At 40.4% G+C, this 22621-nt stretch overlaps 1 protein-coding gene across 17 annotated transcripts in view; it reads left to right on the forward strand.

Moving 5' to 3' along the window:
• DTNA (dystrobrevin alpha) overlaps positions 1 to 22413 on the forward strand; it is a 222528-nt gene extending 200115 nt beyond the window's left edge. For 12 of the 17 annotated variants that reach the window (XM_039550262.1, XM_039550263.1, XM_010401202.4 and 9 more), the window contains 5 exons: positions 5063 to 5222; positions 8011 to 8100; positions 8621 to 8789; positions 9519 to 9651; positions 18868 to 22413. In XM_039550262.1, coding sequence (XP_039406196.1) covers positions 5063 to 5222; positions 8011 to 8100; positions 8621 to 8789; positions 9519 to 9651; positions 18868 to 19023 — 708 coding nt within the window. In that variant the 3' untranslated portion in view covers positions 19024 to 22413. Of the gene's footprint in view, positions 1 to 1065; positions 4486 to 5062; positions 5223 to 8010; positions 8101 to 8620; positions 8790 to 9518; positions 9652 to 12916; positions 12962 to 18867 lie in introns of those variants that run through there. The other 5 variants (XM_020584111.2, XM_039550264.1, XM_020584112.2 and 2 more) reach the window with 2 other exon arrangements.
• Positions 22414 to 22621: the final 208 nt, after the last annotated feature.

A 22621-nucleotide genomic window follows, 5' to 3' on the forward strand; every position in this document is an offset into this window, starting at 1 on the left:
CACCTACTGCTAAGTGGAGTAAGAATAAGAAAAGAAACTGACACGTAAAACAAGTTAACTGTTGGCTGTCAGAAAATAAACCTCAGCACTGTACGCTATTGCTCACTGCAGCTGACAGTATAGAATCACTTGGCTATTCCTTTAACTTTGCCCTTAAGTTAAAGTTCCTTGAACTTATTCAGTAGTTGGTTCTGTCAGATGAGTTGTTTGACAACCACATGTACCTCTCTCACCTTAGAGATGCTTTCCCTACAACACTTGTTTCACAAGTACAGAAGCAGGCCCTTGTTAAACAGATGAAACATGTCTCAACAAAGGATCTCAGTTAAAAATGAAGATATCAAAAAGCATGTGCATTTTTAAAGGCAGACTGGGGTAAGAGGGAAAATGTGTTTTTATTTGCAGCCCTATTTTACCTGATGTGCTTCAGGACAGATGATGCCCGAAATTCACATTGGAAGAAAATGCCCTGAATAGCATAGGAGTCTATTTTGTTGTTGTCTATGGCAGATAAAATGAGTTCATGGAAATTCCGTGCAACTTGGGTCAAATATTGTTCAGATAACAGCAGAAGGAATTTCACTGAAATCCATTTAGATGCAACATGCACCCATTTAGATCCATTTGCATCAAACCATGAGTTTGAGCACCTTATGTCATTTGCCCCTCCTCAGACACAAGCTTCTGCAGCCACAATGCACGAATCAGTGGCACCTCAGCAGAAGAGCCCACTGACCAGCCAGCAGATTTTTGGGAGCTGGAAGTAGGCGGGGTACTTTTTGTTCTACCCATGAAATGCTGCAGTGCCACAACTAGCAGTGAGGTCTGCCTGCTGTCAGTCACTGCCTGGACAAAGAAGATCTGGGGTAGGAAACAACAGCAGCTTTCTGAATGCTTTGCCCTGTTCCGGTGTTTCAGAGTGTGCAGAGGTGGTACCTTAACCTGGTCTCATATTGTCAACTATCTTGACTGTACTTTTAACACTGTACTCCAAATTTGGCTTTGTTTTTTGTTCTTCACTTACATCCTGGCTTATCTCATGTGCTGATCCTCTTTTTTCTTTAGGAAGAAGAGTTGAAACAGGTAGCAAGTTACCTCCACTTTGGAGGCCTGACTAACTCCTAAATGTGATTGTGTTCCTGTGATTTGTTTTACTTCCTTTGCTTGAGAAGTGTGTGTGTGTTCTTTTGACCAAAATTAATATTTTGCAGTTATTTCCCACATTAGTGTCTTGGAACAATTTTCACAATGAAACATCGTAGCACTCTAGAAAGTGAGTCATGGCTACAAGGAATCTTGATCTTTTACTTACTCCTCTAAATTAAAACATGTAAGGTGTAGAAAGCACCCCTCAACTGTAGTGAAACCAACCTAGAATATGAATTAAATAGATAATATTTTGAAAATGTAATGAGAAATCTGATACTTTCAAGAAAAACATAACTGAGCTTAGATTAGACAAGGGCAGTAAGTTTGAAAGCCCATTTTATCCAGGAAGAGTCAGGGCATAGTGTGCACATCTTTACAATTGGCACTGATGCGAACAGGCCCATGAGTCTTCGGGAAAATAAATGTTTTCTGCAACCTGGATCAAAAAAAAGAAGTATTTACATTACTAATAGTAAATTGTAGAAGATTTAGTTGTTTTGGAGCTTTTGGGTATTGTAACAGATCTTGGAAATATATTAATTAGGTTTAAAAAAAAAAGTCACTTTCCAGATAGCAGTCTGATTTATGAGTTCAATAAAAGCATTTCATTTTTACAAAATGCACTTCCTCCTGCTTTCATCAGCAGAAGTGCAGTCACAAGTCTGGTGTGTTCTGTCTGCAGAACAGCATGCAGAGTTTGTAGGTAATGCTCACCTTCATAAAACTAACATTTGGCTAATTTTTGTAAGCATCAGTTCGTTGCACACAAAAAAATAAATCTGACCAAATATCACCTCCATGTAAGATCTGCTGGCAAAAGAGAAGCTTCCATTGTGACAGGAGTTACCTTATCATATAAAATGTTCACTGGACAGTGTAAGTGAAAGTACATTTTCAGGCTGTTATGAGGTATTTTTATGAGATTTTTTTTTTTTCCCAAGAGTAATAGCCTCTCTGAATACCAGGTGATGATGCTAAAGAATTACTCTCACCATTTCCATTTAATGATCCCCATTATGCTATGCCATTTCACGATCTGTTGAGAGAAACAGGCTTAAATTAATTTCTGGAGGAATTCAATTGGAATGAGCAGCCTTGCAATTCATCTAATGCTTATGAATTATCTATTTCTCCATTGTCCTTCCTTGAGAAAGGATAATGAGTTCTTCACATCCCTGTCGTTTGATGAGGCTGTGCGATTTCCCTATGTGTCATCCCAGTTCAGTCCCAGCAGAGGGAGCAATGGGCTAAAGCTCCCGTAAAGCCGGTTTTCATTTCAAGCATTTTATGCTAAGCATGCATGACTCTTGATAGTGGGAAAATTTTCCTGTCTAGCAAGCGTTGACTTAAAAGCTGTAGCAATTCGACTAGGGATGGTGAATTAAATAAAATACCTGAAAGTTTTCCTGAAAGGCATGAGAACACTGATAGCTGCAGCCAAGTACAACACAAAAGCTGAAGCCATCCAAATATCCACGGTGGCTGTGGTAGCTCCCCTTTCAACATGCCTTAGTCCTTAGCTGGTAGAGCTGTCAAGGTTTGGGAGCAGTTCAGTGCTTGTCTTCTCTGCTGACCTTACCAAGAAGTTAAGACTGGCTGTCATAGCGGATTTCAGACCATTAGGTCCAGCCTTTGAAAACCACAATTCTCCTGACAACAGCTAAGCAGGAATCCGATCCTAATACCACTTCATTCCCAGGAACCTGGGCTGAGGTGGATCTAGATGAGTAAAATATATTAAGTTTTCACCTCTCTGAAATCAGGCGTTCCCTAATGTCCTCCTATTTTAACTTGCTGTTCATCAGTTCTGTCTGATACTGCCCAAATAGTATAAAAAGTGAGGAGTTTTTTCCTGGACTCTGATTGCTTCATCTTCCTGTGCTTCCCAAACGTTTTGTGTTTATCATAAACACAAGCTCTCAGTCATAGCTGCAAAGCAGACAGAGGGTAAGCACTGGGTGTGCAGCAGCTTTCGCATTTCTCTTAAGGGAAAATTCCAGCGCTGAAGTACTGATGGGCACCTGTTATTTTTAGTAAATAAAATGCCTATTCTGAAGTTCATTCCTGAATGTGACTTGATTACAGGAAGCAAATTTTGTCTGTTTTTTTCCTCATCTTTCTCTGAAAGTTCCCACTGTTGTTGATGTTCACAGAACAGAGATCAGAGGCAAAGGAGAGCTAAGGAAAAAAGGTGGCAAGTGAAAAAGGGCACTTGTCTTTCAAAGAGCTGAGAAGCAAAAATTCTTTTGCAAATGTGTTTCACTGAGGATGAAATGTGCTCCATCAGGGCATGAGAGAAGAAAGCTGTAGATCCTGGATGCCTTGCCTGATGTGCAGGGATCAAGGACCTTGGAGCATCTCCAGGTTGCTCTGGGCCCTTCCTCTGGAGGATTAAATATCTCCATTTCTTCTGGAGCTGGTATAGATGATTCTAGAAACAGGAGAGCATCTGGCCTTTATATATTTGACTTGCCTTTCATCCATCATTTAAATGTTCTAAGACCAGTCATTAAAGAAATTATAAGTATTAAATCTTCCATTCTTCCATCAGTAATGTGCTTATTTCTCATAAACCTAATTTGCCCTTGATGGCTTTCAGGTGATAATGTCTCTTAGAAAGGGGTGATAGGAGAAAAGAGCAAATAGCGTAGTATTCTGTTACATTATTTATGGTCCAGGCCAGGAATTTATAAAAATCTCAAGGGCAATGCTGCACTCATCCTGCAGTGCGCTGCTCTTGTCTTTTTTAGAACATATTTGCCAAACGATATCAGAGCTGCAGTGGCAACCAATACCAGAGTTAAAATAAATGCCATGGGAAGAGTTAAGAAATCCTCCTGTATTTTTAAAATAAAGCCAGGATAGGGGAAACACCAGCCCTGAGATCACTTTTGACTGAAAACAACCAGGAGCTTGGGTTGCAGTTCCCCTTTAAAAGCACTCAAGCCACCTCCATCCTTGGCATCTGCTGAACACTGGGTTTCAGTCAAAAGCCATGTGCAGTTTGGTGTGGGCTCCAGCATTTGTTTTTTCTTACATGGATACACATTCCCAGGATTTTGAAACAGTGGATGAGAAGAGCACTGTGTCTCTTGCTATCACTCACCTAGCTGTGTTAGTAAAAATTGCAATTTTGTAAAGTCTGCTTGAATTTCTGCTAAGTGATCCTAACTGTGAGGTGCTAATAGCATGACATTTCTATGACTGGTGTGAAAACATTTTCACTTCCAGCAGCTGAACCCATAGCAGGAATTTATATTGCTCTATCCCCACAGTGTTTTGGGAGGGCCTGAGTATATCCTGTGGAGCAGATAATTTAATAGTGGCTTAAATAGTTCTCTAGCTCCAAATAAAAAGCAGAAATTTGTATTATTTATTGCAAGTGTCAGACTTTATGTCACTGAGAGGTTGCATGCACCATGAACTTGTCCTGCAGGGAGGCAGAGGGCAGGGCTGTGATCAGCTGTAGTGGCAGTGCTCTGCTGAAAGGGGCTGTGCCAGTCCCTTGCCCAGGCTGAAAGCTGTGCTGGTGCCAGCAGCTTTCCCCATCTCACAGCCAGAATGGGTTACAGTTTGTCAGACATGCATGTGAACTGGGGGACTGAGAGAGGGGAGAGGGCAGAGAGGTCTGTAGTGTGGTCTTTATTAACATGGGGTTTTTTAATTCAGCTGCCTGACATTTTCCCATGCTTAAAGGAAGTCAGATCTTGACTCATATTTTCCTACTTACTGTTTCTCTACACAGAAGCCTTGCTGTCAACTAACAACTGACTTTGGTTTATTTCTTTTAGCAAAATTAACATTACCCAACTGATCTACAAACAGCATGATGCCTTTAAGCTGAGGGATGGGTGACCAGGAGAGCAGGCAGGCTCTTGCAAAGCCCCTGTTTAACCCCTTGATTGTTTTGCAGACGCAGGGGGCAGGCTCCCCACGTTCCTCACCCAGCCACACCATCAGCCGGCCTATTCCGATGCCCATCAGGTCTGCCTCTGCCTGCTCCACCCCGACCCATGCACCTCAGGACTCTCTGACTGGGGTGGGAGGAGACGTGCAGGAAGCCTTTGCACAAAGTAAGTCTCATTAAGAGCTTGTCTGGAGACTGAATAATCATTATTTCTTGTGGTTACTGACTAAATGTGCTTGAGCTTCTCAGCTGCATGCAATGAAAGCAAGGCAAAACAAAAAATATCTGTGACAACTGCATTTTGCCATTGAAAATCAACTTTGTCAGCCATCAAACTTTGCTGTCAAAAGCAAGCAGGTAAGCACAAACCAGACAGTGATGCTAATTAATGGAGTTTGGAGTAAGAAGGAATTTTGATGCAAGATGATGAGAGCAGCTATCACTGCTCTGTTAACCAGAAAAATTGCTATTGACCTCAGCAGGCATTGTCAGTGTGTTTGGTTTTAAATAAAGACTTTGCTAGAAATAAATGATACAATCATAGAATTAGTTCAGGTGAAAAGGGCTTTTGTAAGTCAGTGTGTCCTTCTGCCCCAAGGAAGAGGGCTTCAAAGTGAGACCAGACCATTCAGGACCTTTACCAGCTGAATTCTGGATGGCTCCTGTCACTCATTTTCTCTGTTGCAGTGTTTCACCATCCTTATTGTGTATATTTCTTGTCCTTCTGTCTGATTGGAACATCCCTTGATGCAACTTGTGACTGTTGTCCCTTGTCTTTTTGCTTTGGGCCTGGGAAGGTCTAACTGAGGTCCAGTTAGATTAGGCAGGAATCAAGTCTGAAAGTCTAGGTGAACCCTTTCTTTGCATTTCCAGAAAACTGCCATCCCCTTCCCACTCTTTTCAAGTAAGAATAAATTTTAAACTGTTTTGAATTTCTAAGGCCACAAATTAAACTATGATGTTGAATACCACAGAAAGTGAGTAGTCTGTGTTATCTAAATAAAGAAATATTCCTTATTTTTCTAATCTGCTCTCTCTAAAATATTTACATAATTGCAATTCTGTGATCTGAACAAGTCTTTTTCCCTCTTTCCCCAGTACAAATTAAACATAAGTTTAAATGTAAGCTCAGAAATTCCTCTGCTACAGTGGAGGCATGCTTCTTCCCAGGAACCCCATTCAGCCCTCTCATGCACCCTTCCCCTTGATTTTCCTGTGAATTGTGTCTTTGTGTGTATTTTTGGACAAGATTGAATCTGTAATGCAATCAAGAACTTACTCCTAAAGTGCTGGTCAATTCAAGTATTGAACACAGGCATAATTCCTGGTCCCAACATAATGGGTTGCTGCTGATCTCATTTTCTGTGGCAAAAGAAACAGGCAATATGTTTTCCTTTTTTTCTGCTATGAAAAAAGATCGAGACAGGCAAAATATGGAGCCCTAGCTTCTGTGCTGTTATGGGACAGCTTCTTCTAGAGTTAAGGGTAAGATAAATAATGTAATGGCCACAGTAAAATATCCATAAACAACACTAAGTCTGCCTCAGGCAAATGCATTTTAAGTGTAGAAATGTGTTCTGTTCAAGATCAAAAGCAATGTAAGAAGTTATGTGATCACATTCTAAAACTGCTGCATTTGATAAATACCTAGGTTTGTGCTATTATTTACTGTAAGCTCTAGGTGGGAAGGTCAGACCCAAAGAACTTGAAGCCAGTATTCTGTCACATCTTGATATACTACTTTGTGAGGGGGGTTGGGCTGAGATTTTATGGCTCCATTCTCTGCTGCACCAACAGAGATCTGCCTGCATATGCATAATGCAGACAAGCCATGGTTAAATGATGTTTTCTCTTCATTGTTTCTGTTTCTCTTTCACAGCATTTGCAATAGTTCAGAGGCACAAAATTGGGGAAGACTTTAGAGAAGGAGTGGTTTTGTGTAAGAGTTTACCTACTATAATTTACATTCCAGTAACTCTTTGCTAATGGATACATTAAAAAAAACCTCTTTAGGATGTGAGAAACTTTTTAAAATGTATTGGTTTGCATTCAGCCTGTTTTAAAAAACCTACAGTAGCCAATTCCTGTAAATAGTTCCATTTGGAAGACTGGTGATTCTGTGGAATATATTGATTATTCAGCTATTCAACAATAGTATCTATGTTTGGGATTTGGAGCAGTTAAGCACACGTTACCCAGAGACCCCTCCTAAGGAAGGAGTATTTCATGCAGGTCACAAGAATCTCTCATGATTGATGGTTAAGGGAATATTGCCAGGTTCAGCAGGGAAACACTTCTAGATGCGTTATTAGAAAGAGTTTAAAAGCAGCCTGGGGCTGTTTAGAGAGGCAGTAGTGCTTCCTTTATTAAAAAAAACAAGGGGGGTTGGGGGGAGAGAGAGAGACAGTAAATTATAGAATATACAAGAAAGTCCTTGAGCTACAGGAGAGGCTGAGAGGGAGCAGAGAAGAGAAATCTGTATAGTCTTGATGAGGGATGAGGTCAAGTGTGTTTCTTCAACATTTGCCGTAATTATCTGGCAAATACCTGGCAATAATGGTGTCATTAAACAGAGCTGTGGGAACTTAGAGAAAACACTTCATTTCTTCTCTCCTCCCCCACAGGCACTGTAAATGAGTTCACGCTGGATTTAATCTTCCAGGCCCAGTCTGCTGGTGTCACCACACAAATGCAAGCTTGATGGCAATGAATAATCTCCACATATCTGGCATTGTGATTAAATGAAGCATGAGGGGAGGCTTCTGCTTTTGCATACAGCATAAGTAAATGAGGCCATTCTGCAGAGAACTCTTCTGCACGTGTCCCTCGTAAGGACTTTGATACCCTGAATTATCACAGTGACAGCTTTCAGCCGGGGCGAAACTGCTTTCAGCAGTAAAACATATGTCATGTGGATAATAGTAACACTGTGCTTTGTCCATCTCTTGCTTCAGGTGCAAGACGAAACTTAAGAAATGATTTGCTGGTGGCAGCAGATTCAATCACCAACACCATGTCTTCTTTGGTAAAAGAACTAAATTCTGGTGAGTGAGGCTAATGAGGGGGAATAGTCACCACAGTGACATTTCACATTTATATGAAAGAAGTGGGATGTGGGAAAATACATATCTTCAAAGCTTTTTATGCTTTTATTAAAAAAATCCCTAAATAACAACTTCTGGAACTCAGCAGGTCTCAAAGCCGTGGATGTAGAGGTCCAGCTGCATACAGTGAAAACTTTGTCTGTGATTGCACATGGAGTGGGATTTCACTCTTTAGAAATTAGATTTAGCATAGATCATACAGGACCTGTTGTAAAATGCAACCTGTAGTATTACCATTAAAATATCCTACCTAATAATTGAACTAAGCAAAAGCTTCAGTAGCACCTTCAAAAGGTGCTTTCAGTAAGAAAACTCTACGCTTTGCCAATATAAGTAGAATAATATGCTTTTATTCACTGTGAGGAGGTGGCATTCTCGGTTGGAAAAGCAGAGAAATGCTTAAAGAAATAGGCAAGCATATTTACTTTGTGAAAGTTAAATGGGACTTCTTGTTTCACAGAAGTGGGCAGCGAGACAGAGAGCAATGTGGATTCTGAGTTTGGACGGACTCACTTTGATGACCTGGTTCCATCCCCGACGTCTGAGAAGGCTTTCCTGGCGCAGATCCATGCCCGGAAGCCAGGATACATCCACAGCGCTGCTGCCACCGGCTCCATCCGCAGTGACATGTGGGTACCTGCTCAATGCCCCTTCCTGACCTCGTTCTTCTTCCTTTGAAAACAATGTGCAGCACACAGTATTTCCTCTCCCTCTCAATTTTTTGGTTAAAAAAAGCATAAATCCAAGTGAGGACTGTTTCATGGTTACACAGTAGTGGGCTCTGTAAACAATAAAGGCCAGAACTTAGGACTCCCTCAGGAGTGAGCTGTCTCACATCCAGCCTGGTACACTCAGGCAGCATGGAGGCCATGGGACAGCTGTTTTCCCTAATAAGCCCTGCAGTCCTATTCCCTGTTTATCCAGACTGAGGGACCTGTTGGGGCTTACTGGAAAAGGAGAAATGTGTAAATGGAAAACACAGAATGCTTTTTGTTGACCTGCTTAATTGATGAACAAACAGATTGATTTTTACAACCTGATCATTCCTTTCAGAGACAATAGGCATCTTTCTAGTTATTTTTAGTTCAGCCTCTTTGAAGTTATTGAGAACTTTGTTGCTCATTTCCTTAGGGTATTGCCTTCAGCAGAATATGCCCTTTGGTGTACTTCATCAGTGCCAGATCACTGGAGAGGGGAAATATCAGAAGTGTTCTCCACTGCCACGAAAATACTAACCAGTGGAGCGTGTGGTTAGACTAAAATTATCCCACAGTCCTCATAGATTACAATAGAGGGAAGTTTTATTGACTCTGAATGTCATTCATCTCAGGAGGCTATTTATTAATAATTGTCTTTAGGGTTACAGAAGATGGAGACCCTTATGTCAGAGCAGATGATGAAAATTACGAGAACGACTCTGTCCGCCAGCTGGAGAACGAACTGAAAATGGAGGAGTACCTGAAGCAGAAGCTGCAGGATGAGGCATACCAGGTAGGACAAGGACACCAGCTGCCCATGCTTTTCCATAAGTCAGAAAGGATGATGTGCCTCAGGTGCCCAGTGCCATCTAACCAGCCCTGGGCTCTGGGATGTGATCTCAGTTACCAGAGCAACCACATTCCAGAAGCTGCTGCCACCCTTCCACAGACACACATGCATCCAGCCTTTGTGCATATCCAAGACCACACTGCCTGAGGGTGCCAGGGACCCAGGTGGGACAGACCTGCCTCTGAGCTTGTTCTCTGCCCATGCCTACCAAGTCACTTAGATCTCATTCCCCACTACCACAGGTGCTGGTTGGTGGTGTCAAGATGTCCTGCTATTTTCAGATCTTTTTTTTTCTCCAGTAGCAAAAAACATTCACAAGGGTTTCTCCAGTGTGAACTGAAGCTCAAGTGCAGTCTGTGTGCTACTGTCATTGTCAGAATCTGGAGGTACAGAAAAGGTTCTGAAACGAATTGTATCCCAGAGGACCAAGTATTCAACAAGCATCTGGTGCAGAGAAGCCTGGGGATATGCCATTAAACACTTCCCTGAGGAAGCTCTCAAAGGGCATTTGTTTAAGAGTCTGAGTAAAGCAAATATGCCAGGAGGAGCTGGAATTCTGTAGATGTCCCTATCTGCATCATGGTCTCCACTTCTACCTGGTGTTGCAGATTATTGCCATGTTTTCAGTTATTCTAACTTGGAATATCTGAATTTAAAATACATTACTTCTTATAAAGTTGGAAATAGTGTCAATAGGAAGGAAAACCTAGTTCAGTTATTTGGGAGCGGAGCTGAAGCAAACAAAAATAACTTTGTTCCCACATGGTGATTGGCTCAAATATGGACCTCACCCCTAAAGAACATATTAAAAAAATGGGGTAAAAAAACCAAATTAGACATGTTCTGAGAGATCAGATGTCTGCAAATAAGGTTCAAAATCACTTTATGGGCAGGGATTCTTTAAACTGCTGATTTCTGGGAGCTAATAAAATCTAGCCATTTTTTCTGGTAGTTTTCCTCTAGTGTTCAGTGCTGGTCACTTTGGATACAATCTGTGTCTGACAGGCTTGTGTTGTAATGAAGATTGGCTGCTCTTTTGGTCTTCTTTTCTGTAAAGCTGCTAGGATATGTTAGTCTTGTAAAAGTTCATTGAGTCTTATCAAAATTTGAGGTAACTTTAAGGTTGATGTGAGCATCTTCTTGTTGTTGTTATTATTGTTGTTGTTGTTTATGTAGACCTGCTACATGCCCGTGGTAGCTTGGCAAAAACCATTTCATTGCAGAGGTCTTTAAGGACATAACAAAAGTAGCAGGATTGTTACAGATCATCTACTAAGGCAACAGCAGGTGACCAGGTGACATAGGGGGTGTTGTCAGAATTTTTTACCCAAGATAGGAAATGTCAAAAGTCACAGCCTTTGAACTCCTGAACAGGATGAACAACAACTGCTGATGTAATGAAAAGTGGTTGTCAGTTTAGAGAAGGAGTGCCTAAATAGTCACAGCTGTCAGGCATCAAATAATAAATGTTATTCTTGCTGGTAAAAAATCTATTTTCTTCAGAAGGAACAACAGACCAGTTTGACTGTATTTTGGTTACAGTATGGAAGTGGCAATGGTGTTACTCGAGTTTGACAAGTTACAACGGGATTTCGTACATGCATAAAATACAGTTTGTATGTCCACTGCAAATATGGGCAGGAGAAGTTATACATGTCACTTGATGGCACTGGGTGCTAGTCTTGCTTCAGTCAAAATAGTTTTTCTGCTGTTTTCCACCAACATTCCCAGAAGAAGCAGAGGAAATCTTCTCCCTTATTAACATCAGAATAAAACTCCTGAATTTAGCTGAGCCAAGACTACAAAGTGAAGTTTATTCCCCGTTGCTTCACATTATTTGTTTCCACCAGGGGAACAAAGACAAAAAAACCAACACACACACACACACATCCCCTCCGGCCAAAAAAAACAAAAAAAACAAGCTTTTTTTAAGTCAAAAATATATTCACTGAGGGAACAGAAAGTCCTCATTCTAGACAAGTTCTGCTTAACAGCATTTTTCCAAAACAAGTTTCATGATGTACTTTACTGTTCGTGAGATTGTCAGCTCCTATCAGGCAGTGATTTGACAGTAGTGACTTGTAAGTAGAATCTAATTTTAGTTGATACCACAGCCCCAAAGCATGTAATGGCAATGCATGAGAAGTTCTTCCCAGTATGGTTGATGCCATTTAAATTAGGGAATAGGGTTAAAGGAAGCAAGAAAAAGTGCTAAGTTAATAGGGACTGCTAAGATGATTAGGAGTTGGTTGGATAGTATCATATATTGATCCCAAGACATGCTTTGGCATTGGTTGTTCTCTGCAATTTGCTGTTTATTTGTGGTATTTTGCTCTTCTATTCCTTTTTCTACTAATATCACTGAGTATTCTAAAAAAGCCACAACTTTCTACTTGGGAAAACAAAGGAAAATTGGGAAATTTCTGTTCAGGGTATCCTGTTGAACTGAGGCCAGGTCAACTACTCTCATTTGCATCAAACCATTGAAATTTATTACAAGCTGTTTAACTGTTTGTACTCACATGTACACTGCATTCATCTGGATTGCCAAAAAAAGTCAGAAGCTGTAGCTATCCTAATGCAGTTGTCAGCTGAAAAAACCTGCAAGAAGGAACTCCTACTAAGATGGCAGAATGGTCACCTCAGTAACAATCTGGTAACCATTTTTATGTTATTAAATGTCTCACTTCGTGTAAAATCAGCACATTTAGAAAAACACGTAGATGTAGTGTAGCATGGAAGATGGTTGGCCCAAACCCACTCTTGTTATTTTGTGTCACCTTATCTCCAAGAAAGATTTTTATGCTGAACTCTAAATTAGTGTTAAAGTATGAGCAAAAAACCCAAGATACGTAGGGAAATCAGGGACATGAAACCTTAGAGGAGGCTTCTTTCTCTCTCTTTTTTTTTTTTTAAGCATGTTGTAAATAACAAGTATCTGTATCAGAAAAAAACCCAAACACATTTGATGCACAGGTGTAAATGCTAACAGTGTGTATCCTCCCACATCTGTTTCCACTTTTGGTCTTGGTACAGTCTTTTGCTGATATATTGTGTAAGACAGTTTTCACTGGGGTTATTTTCTGGGTCTCTAATTGCTCCCTTTATTTCTAGGCTTGTGCATGGCTTTTTTCAGAATAATACACTGCCTGGCTGCTCACAGGCTTAATTTGTCATCTTCCTGTTTTCTGTCCTTTGTTACCTACAGGTCAGTTTGCAAAGTTGAGTGCAATATTCTTCTCTCTCCTCTCAAGTAAGTATTAATAGAATTTAGAGGAAAGTTTGGAATTAATCCTCATAGTATACATTTCAGTTGCAATGCATCTTGTGGCGCCTGAACAATGACAATGCTGTTTCTTTATCCTTTTAACCTGTGTTGGGATGCCTTGGAATCTCTCTGAATCAGTTCTAATTTATGGATCTGTGGTCCTAGTTCCATGGTTTCATGTTAAGCCATCACCCTTTTTTTTATTTTTCCTTTGTTGACCATCAGAGTGAGAATGTGGGCTTTTTATCCATGGGGATGATGACAAATACATTAGCCAGTACAGAGAAACCTTATCCAGGAGATAAGGAACCAGATTACATTTCAGGAGACCTGAGTTTAATTCCTTTCAATGCTTCAGTCTTCCTAGGATAACTGAAATAAATAATTTCTGATGAGATCAGAACATCTACTTCAGTGTGTGAAACAAGAGTTATGTTAAAGAAAGCAATCAACCAGCTGCTGAACCACAGAGGTCTCCTCAAATGTGTTGCGGAGGTTTAAAATGCCCCAATCCAAGTGGGAGGCACTCAGGTACTGGATAGAGTCTGGCAGCTCAGAAATATGGCAAGATCTATAAACTCCCTGCTGTCTCATATTCAGGTCATGTTCCTTACCCATGCCAACCTCACAGTTGCAGCACTGAGATTATTGCCAAGTTCAGCAATTGTGTTTCTCCTCAGGAAGACAGACATCATCTATTTTTATGAAGTAGCCTGTTACTCTGAACATTTGCCCAGGAAATGGGAGACCACACATTTCTTCTTGCCTCAGCTGAAGCCGTGGATTCTGCATTTCTGACTTTCTAGGAGAGTGCAGTGCCCTGCTGTGAAGATGGCACTGAGACAGTGCTGTCCAAACTGCTGAGACACTGAACCATGGGATGACGGGGACAGAAAGGGAGGAGAAATCAGAATAGGGATCTGATTCTGGTCTGCAAACTGAGCCTCTTGCTCAATGCCAGAACTAAAAGCAAGCAGAGGTCAACAATCAAATGGACACTAGAGCTTGGGAGCAGGGTCATGTTCAGATAAGAAAAACCAGTGAACCAACCTGTGCCAACTCTAACAGGAACTCATATTGTTAGATTTTGTGTCATGTTTTATGGTAGACCTCCTTATTTATGCGGCAGTTTTGATGGTAAAACTTGACCCTGATTCAAGGGGTTTGCATCTTCTGATGACAGTGAAATTTGACTGTTAAAATGTGTATCTTGTGAAAGCAGCTGCTAGTGGGTATTTCCAAAGCATCTGTCTCAGCGTCTTGCAGCTGAAGCAGAATAATGTGAAAAGCAAATAAACTGCAATACCCAGAGTACTATAAACACCAAATAACTGCTCATAAAAATTCTCCTTACATTGCCCCTCGGGTTGCATTCATTTTCTCAGTAGCCCTGTTAAAAACATGATCCATGTAGAGTTTCCTAAACATTGATGGCCAGAAAAATAAGTTTTCTTACTCTGTTTTGGTGCAGTTGTCAGTTTTAGATCAGGTGAAAAGTAAAATGGATCTTTCAACAACAATGTGTGTGTATAACTATGTATATAGTAGAAATTTTATATATAACTGAATATAATTACAATTTGCAATAATAAGTCAAAAAAATCTTTTTAATTAGAATTACAAAACTCAGGCACTTCCATTTAAAGTTTCCTCTTTTGTTGGGAAGCAGTGTTAACATAGTGATGTGGAGAAACATACTGCCCTAAAGCCTGCCTTTCTTGAAAATATGTATCCTGTCTCAAATAGCAGAGATCTGAGACTGAGCTACTATTTCCTCTCCTGGATGATTTTTGAAACATTTTGAAACCTCGTCAAAAAGAGAGATTTTTATAGTGAGATTTTTTTGGCTCCCAAGGGAGCCCTTTGGCCCGTACCAAAGACTGTAACGTTCCCAGGAGCTATAAAAGCCCTGCCCTACAGAAGTTAGCATCCAAAACTGGTAGACTTGGCACTTCACCTATATCCACAAGAACAAAACGTATTATGGTGCATTATGATAAATACATCTTCATGTGGTAAGTGAAACTTCTCAAGATTCACTCTGTTGTGAATATGGAAGTCTGTCATATCTTGTCTATTTTATTTGGTGCTTACATTTCACAGCACTGGAAAAATAACTTCCAAATAGTTTATACCAGACATGGTATCGAAAGTGCTTTTGCAGTTTTCATTGGGTTCTTGCTTGAAGCTTAGAGGCTGCATGAAGAGTTTTATTTTTAAGCCCTTATCCAGTCAATAGTGGTACAAATACAGTCAGTATGGTCCTAGATGGCCATAGGAAGTAGAAAGCCAACAGACTTTCCTATCTCACACCAGTATTACATCTGTGCTTATTAAAACAAAAAACAAAAAACAAAAAAAACAACACACACACAACAAGAAAAAAATTATGGAGGAAATGAGATCAGTTTATTGTAGCTCCTTATGAGTGATACTGCAGCTGATGGCCAGCCACAGAGTTTTGTTCATTGCCTAATTCATCTGGAGTTGATGTTATTTGATTGATGCTTTTTGCAAGCTATTTTCATTTGCATCTTTAAAAGCACTATGTACAATTTTCCAGAATTGATTTTAAATAGCATCTAGTATAACAAATTCCCAAGAGAGCAAGTCCAGTGATATATAAAATATAATTTAATCCTGTTTTCAATTTACTTTTTATGTTAAATGTACTTGTTTTTAGTAAAGAAACAGAGTGAATTTGAGCTTGTTTTCAGCAGGCACTAGGCAGATCTTGACATTAGGTGAAACTGCAACTTTGATGTTGCTTTACCTTTATCCCCTTGATAGCATTTGATTTTTTGCCAAGAATGGCCAACAGGAGCAGAAAGCCTGCATTTCAGAAACTGGCTGAAAAGTTGTCATTTTCATTTAGTTGCTGTTGACTCATGCAGTGAACGTGTCCCCACGAGACCTACAATCTCCTAGATTTTCTAAAGCTATGCTTTCTTAGTGCTGGCACACATTTGAATTGGTCATGCCTAATTCATTTATATGCATTATTATAACAGGAGAGAAGGTGTGAAAAGCTAACAGAAATCAATCCTAAAGCATCCTCTGAAAGGGAGTACAGGGAGGAGGCTTTATTACAGGTTTTGTTCTCAGATTTTAACTGCGATTTTCCCTATCTTGACAAAAACATAATAATTTCAGTTAACGATTCAGTTCCATTCCCACTCCAAACCCTCTCACTCTCTCGAAACCTTATAACATGAACTGTTGTGGTGTCTGAGGCTTTGGGTGTCTGTGGGTGACATTTTCCATTGCAAAAGTGACTGAATGGTTTGTATTGAAACAGGTGGGATTTTTTTCAAGCACAAAACCCCCAAATCCTTTCAAATTTTTGATACGAATGTATTCTTTAAAAATACTATCTATTCAACTTGACTGTTTTTCCAGGACAGAATTCCTGTTCAGTAGCACTTTCATATTTTTCTCATCTCTTGCCATTTTTCTCAAACCTCTGCTTTCACGTTTACCAGCAGAGATTGGGAATATCATCAAATGTTGGGTGATAAAAACCATGGGCCAAGGGTGATGGTGTGGTCAGTCTAGTCCAGTCTTTTTTGTTTTTTTCTTGAACAAATACATAAAAGCCAGCATTATCTGGACCATTCCATTTGAAAATAACAGGAGCATAGCAGCACAGTAATTTTCAAAAATGTCTGCTACATTCACTCAGCTATGTTTTGGTTTTCTTTTCTTTTTGGTTTATTTTTCTCCCTAAGTCCTCCTCTTCTTAGCATGTAGGCGTAAAAAACTGTGACCAAGTTAACAGGGAAGAAGCAGCTTTAATTTGTGAATTCAATTCTAAAATTACACAAGTGATAGGAATGTTTTTTGAAAAATGACTGAATGACAAGTAACAGAGAAGAACCTGTGGATTAAGTAACAGAAGAGGTCAAGAAACAGTTTTATATCATGACAAATCATACAAGTCTTAACTTGGAATTAATTTTGGCTCTTCCAAAATGTTGCAATGAATTTAAAGCTCTGAGGTTCATTAGTACTCATTAATTCTAGTTGGATAATCTATCCCAGTGCTGGCTGTGGAACAGAGAGACGCCTGGAGAGAATTTAGAATAACCCTTCCCACACTCCACCAAGGAGAAGTAATTTATCCAAAAAATATGAAGCAAACCCAAATACTTAACATTACTGTCAATGCATCATAATGCATCCCATGTTTCACAAGCCACTCTTATTTTACTCTTGTGGTTTATAATGGTACCATCACTAAATATGAGATGTTCCTATATTTTTGTGTATTAGGAAAAATTTTGTCACCAAAAGGGTTGTCAAGCATTGAAACAGGCAGCTGAGGGAAGTTGAGTCACCATCCCCAGAGATATTTGAAAGGCATGTGGATGTGGCACTTGGGAACATGGTTTAGTAGTGAGACTTCGCAGTGCTGGGTTAATGGCTGGACTCAATGATCTTTTCCAACTTAAGTGATTCTACGGTTTCCATAACACTGAAACTGATTCAGTAAAAGTCAGTCTGAAGCAGCTGAGAACTGACCTCTTCCATGCCTTTGATTTTCATTTTTTTGTCTGAATTGTGAAGAGAAAAACATTCCTTTGCTAAGATTTCCAAATTAGTTTGCAGACTTAAGTGGTACAGGGGCGTGCCCGGTTTTTAAAAGATATCATTTAAAATGTAACTCAGAAATTTTTTATGAAACTCTTATTAGACTTGCAGTGCAGGCTTCCTTTGCATTTATCAAGAAAATGTTAATGCTTGTCTTTTGTAACCATCTGACACAAGGAGACACTAAATTAAGATCATTGTACCATTTGGCGTGCTTAGGTGTTAAGGAGTGGGGTGGAAGTCTTTGTGCTTGAATAATTAATACAATCAAATGGTCTCAGAAAGGAGAAGCAGCAAACTAAACTACCTGGCCTTTCTTCATTCATCAGATTTAATTTAACTATTTTTGCCAGAGTAACTTGCATTTCGTCTCCCATCTTTTAGACCAGCTTTATGCCTGAAATGAGTAGAAAAGAATTCATGTGGAGGGAGTGGTCTGTTAAGCTGTGATTATCATATCTCATGCAATGCAGATTGGTTTTCTCTCTGAGGTAGTTCAAGAATAAAATGGATGAGTTCCTTAACTTACAAATATGTAAACAATGCCTTTACAATAAATGTGCCAAAAGCAGAAGTTTGCAGTATTACCTGACTGTAGATCCTGACATAGTTCTGAGAAGGAGCAGCAGTAACCTATCAAGCATTTTTCCATTACCAGCTAAAATGCCTCTCCTGTAGGCATTTGACATACTCACTGATGCTTCAGGACTCAGAGGAGCACCAGCAGAAACTGGTGCACCAGTGGACTAGGCTGTTCATGAGCTGTAGCACTCAGAATCACCCTTTCAAGTAACTACAGGTTTTCTTAGACACTAAAACATACACAGGGCAAGAAATTTACATGTGAGGGGAGGCTCATGATGGTGAGTGTTAACCAAATGCCTGAACACTGCACAAGGGGAATAAGCCATGGTTTCGCTTCCAACATTCTATTTATAGAGCAATTTGGAAAGGTGAAATGGAAAGGAGAATGGGAGCACTGCAAATCTGTGTCAATGCAGACTGAGTTACCCCAAGGTCCCACAGCAGAGCAGGCAACAGTCTTCTTGCCCAGGGCAAGGAAAGTTTCCGACTTCCCTCATGCCCTGTAAGTTTCTGTTTACAGCTCAAATACCTGTGGCTCACATAAGTAGGATGGCTTTTTTCCTTTTTGAATTCCTTGAGGGATAACCACAGGAATTGGCCAGCTCCTTTTTTCTCTCAATAAAGCAGCAGTCAGAGGCTTTACTTGCTCTGCCTGCATGGGTGCAGCATCTTAAACCAGCACTCTTTAAAAACCTTCTGTAAACGTTTCTCAACAGGGAAGCTGCAGTCAGACAGACAACGAAAGCTACGTAAGAACTGATGATGAGGAGAGCTGCTTTCGGACAGACGATGAAGAAAACTCAGCTGCGAACTTCACAGAAGAGTGGAACCAAGAGGTGCAGCGTCTCTTGACAAAAAAATCGCATAACTAAGTTCTGAGGACTGTAGCACAGTACTTTTGTTCTAAGAGTTGTAGTTTGTAGATGTGTGTTTTTTGACAACAAGACTTTTGTTCAAGGCTAACTTATATTAGCTACATCTTCTGTAACATGGCTCATTACCGGCGAAGCAAACAGACTGACGCGCGTGCTGCTGTCACACACGGCGGCGCTGTTAATAACTCACGAAAACCCTTTGCACATGATATTGAACCTGTTCAGTTTACAATGACAATACTGTTTATAGTTAGAAATTTGATTTCTGAATACTTTGAGATTTTAGTAGGTCGGTTTACTATAGACACTGTACATTTTTTTCCACGGGAGAAATAAAAAGTGACAAGTATGCATTTAACACTGAATGATTATACTCCTGAGTGTATATATCTAGTAGCCCAAAAAACTAAGTACCAGACTATATTTGCAATTTGTTTGCAAGTCTTTAAATTAAGGCTTATACAAAATGTACTAAAATAATAATAATTATATCATTAATAATAATAATAAACTTCTCTAATTTAGGGCTAACGTGTAACTTAGGAATGTTTCTTTCAAAATAATCTAACAAATCAGCCATAGAAGTTAGTGTAAATATTTTTTTTCCAAATAGATATCATATACAAAAGGTGACATTCAAATGATATAGAATCTAGTTTTTAAATCAGCACAGATCTTCTTAAAACTGTGAACTATGTTTTGAAATACTCGTTGCTAAAGCTGTTTATAAACCACAGGTGCCATAAGATCCCTGAACTGACTGATGTTATGTATAATCCTCCATGGTATTGTTTCATTGATGTTTTAGCTTTAGTAAGCATGTGTTCAACAAACCAGCTCTTTCCATCTCTCTGCCCCTCCTCTTCCCCCCCACCCCCTTCCATTATGTTATTTTTGAGGCCTTCAGCTTTAAATGTACAGGCTTAAAGTGCGCTTGCAACTGTTTCCTTTTGATTTCCGAATGTGTACTGCCTTAGCCAGCCACCAGATGTTCTGCATGCCCTCTTGGAAATGTGTGGTGAGACTCTTTCAGAGCTGGATGGAGAAATAGCGATCAGTGAAAAGCACAAGAAGAGCAGTGGATTGTTTCGAAAGGACAGGCATACAGTTACAGAATTGGAGTTTCGTCCGGTTTCGTATTTTTCCAGTATCAAGGCATTTCAGGAGAAAGGGAACTGACCTGGCCATTAGGCAGGGTTAGGCAGTGAGGCTGCTGGCTGAAAAGTGTTTGCTCTGCTGTGACTACAAACCTACAGATACTCCTGAGCAGGCATTGACACAAACTAGCATCAACGTGCTCCCCAGAGCACCCTGCTCCGAAACAAAGGTGACACCTCTATGGCACATGGCACTGCCGTGCAGAGGAACCAGAGCCAGGCCAGGGACAGCTGGAGCAGCAGCCGGGCAGGGACACCAGGAGGTGTTCCATGCTGGCCACCCGGCCCTCCTGAGCTGCGCAGTGTCTTAGCTCGGGGCCGCCTCTGTGCCAAGGTAACTTTACTGCCCTAACACAATATTGGGCTTCCAGTGCCTGGCTGACCTGAAGTGACACTGTCTAACAGCCCTGAAAACAGTGGTGTTTCATACAGATATTTCACACCAGCACAGTTTGCCTTCAGCAAGTGATGAGATACCCATCTAAAGCAGGTTAACATGGCTTGTCTGTCCTTGCTTTCATGGTGACGTGGATGTGTGCTGCCGTATTTACGTGAGATTGCTATGTCGCTCAACCCAGTAAGTCCACTTGTTTGCATGCATTCTCCAGGCTCGTGGCTGTTTCCCTGGGCACTATGTGTTGGGGAATGAGTATCTGTATGAAAGAGCTGCTGCCATTTTTCACTTCCGTATCATTTCATTGTGTATGCAGATCTCTTGTCTGTATATCCTTGTGTATCTGGGCTTGCTCTCAGACATCCAAATGCATACTAAGGGATCCTGATATCTTCATGTAAGCTTTTCATTTTTGCCGTCACTGGTCTTTGTTCCTGGGGTATGTGCCATCCTGGCAAGGCAGGCACCGTATCCTCCACTGTCCCCTCCTCCGACCTCCTCTCAGGAATGAGTTAGCCTCCACTAGTGCCTAGCACTCCGTGTTTTAAGCTACTCCAGTGAACCTGTAGACATTGCTGTCAGCTCAGGATTCCAGGCAAGCATTTCCTGAACAGGGAGAAAACAAGCTAGAACACAGCTATGTGCAATGGCTGATTAATTCAACCTATGTCATGTTTAACTGTACCAAAAGTAATAGATCCCTCTCATCACCTTAATGTCTGCGTGCTCATTATCACCATGCTTAGAATAGATGCAGTAGACTAAATCCATTGCAAGAGCTTCCGAACCAGGAGTAAGAACTGAAGTTGACTAATCAAGCACCTTTCTTTTAGACTGGTGTCAACAAGATGATCCCTTAGAGTTGGAGTTCTGGGTCCCTTATGCCCTGGAGCTCTGAGATGAAGCACCTCTTACTTAGCTCTCCAAATGTCTATTTTAAGCATTTTTCCAACTCTTAAGCTGGCTGCATTTTCATCCAGCTGGTCTTTGTCTGTTTGTTGAATATTATTTTGGTTGTGGTTTGCGGTCATTAAAACAGAGTTACAGAAGAGGTCCTTGGTATGGCCCTTTTCTGAACTACCAATGGCCCACCACGGCAGTCAAAACTCCAGGTGGTTTTACTGTCACTGGAGGAAAACCAGTGGTTTGGAATCAGGAGACAGGGATGTGAAGATGTGTAGGGTCCTTGAATGTCCAAAGCGAAGGTGGAGAATGGGTTGTCTGTAAGTAGTAATGTTAACTAAACTGCATAAAAAGGTGTGTGGCCTTTGTTGTGATATAATATGTATTTTCTTATATGCATGAGCCAAATTGTTGCATCATAATTTATCATAAGTGTGTCCACCTTTACTTTCAGTCGTCATCTTCTCCCATCCTTATTGGTTCTTGGCAATTACTGTAGATAGACCTTGTAAATATTGCAACCTTGGGTTGCTGTAATCACACTGGTTCAATTCAGCAGACGGAGCTGTGAACAACAAGCACTCCACTGTGTCCTGAAGAATAAAGGGCATTTTTACCTTTGAACCAAAAAGAAAAAAAAAAAGTATGAAGTTACATCTTGAGGCTACTAACTGTAACGCATTTTTAAAACTACTGTACTTGACACCACTTGAGACAGATACAGAGACACTAAAGATGTCACAATATTCATTGGTATTGTAACAGAACTGCTATTGTATGGGGTTTTTGTATTGCTGTTAAGTATTGTTTTGTGTGTGTGTGTGTTGGAACCTACTGGGGACATGTTATATTTTGAAGTGATTAAACTATTTAATTGTGTGTCTATATTTTGGAATGGAATTATTTCTTCATTAAAAAGATTTTTAAAAGGAATTTATGGAGCATCATGTTTGTGGCTTATTTTGGTTTTGGATGATCTGTTCCTTGGAGCCCAAGCACCATTTTTATTGAGTAGGGAAGGAAAGTGTGTCCCTGTGGTGCCTCAAGTAGTCTTTTCATGGAAGAACTCCTTCCACCACCTTCCACAGCACTTTGAACATGGTACTGGGCAGCACCTGTGTACTAGTTTGAAAGCAAACCA

Source organism: Corvus cornix, chromosome 2 (assembly GCF_000738735.6).
Source record: "Corvus cornix cornix isolate S_Up_H32 chromosome 2, ASM73873v5, whole genome shotgun sequence".
Taxonomy (NCBI): domain Eukaryota; kingdom Metazoa; phylum Chordata; class Aves; order Passeriformes; family Corvidae; genus Corvus; species Corvus cornix.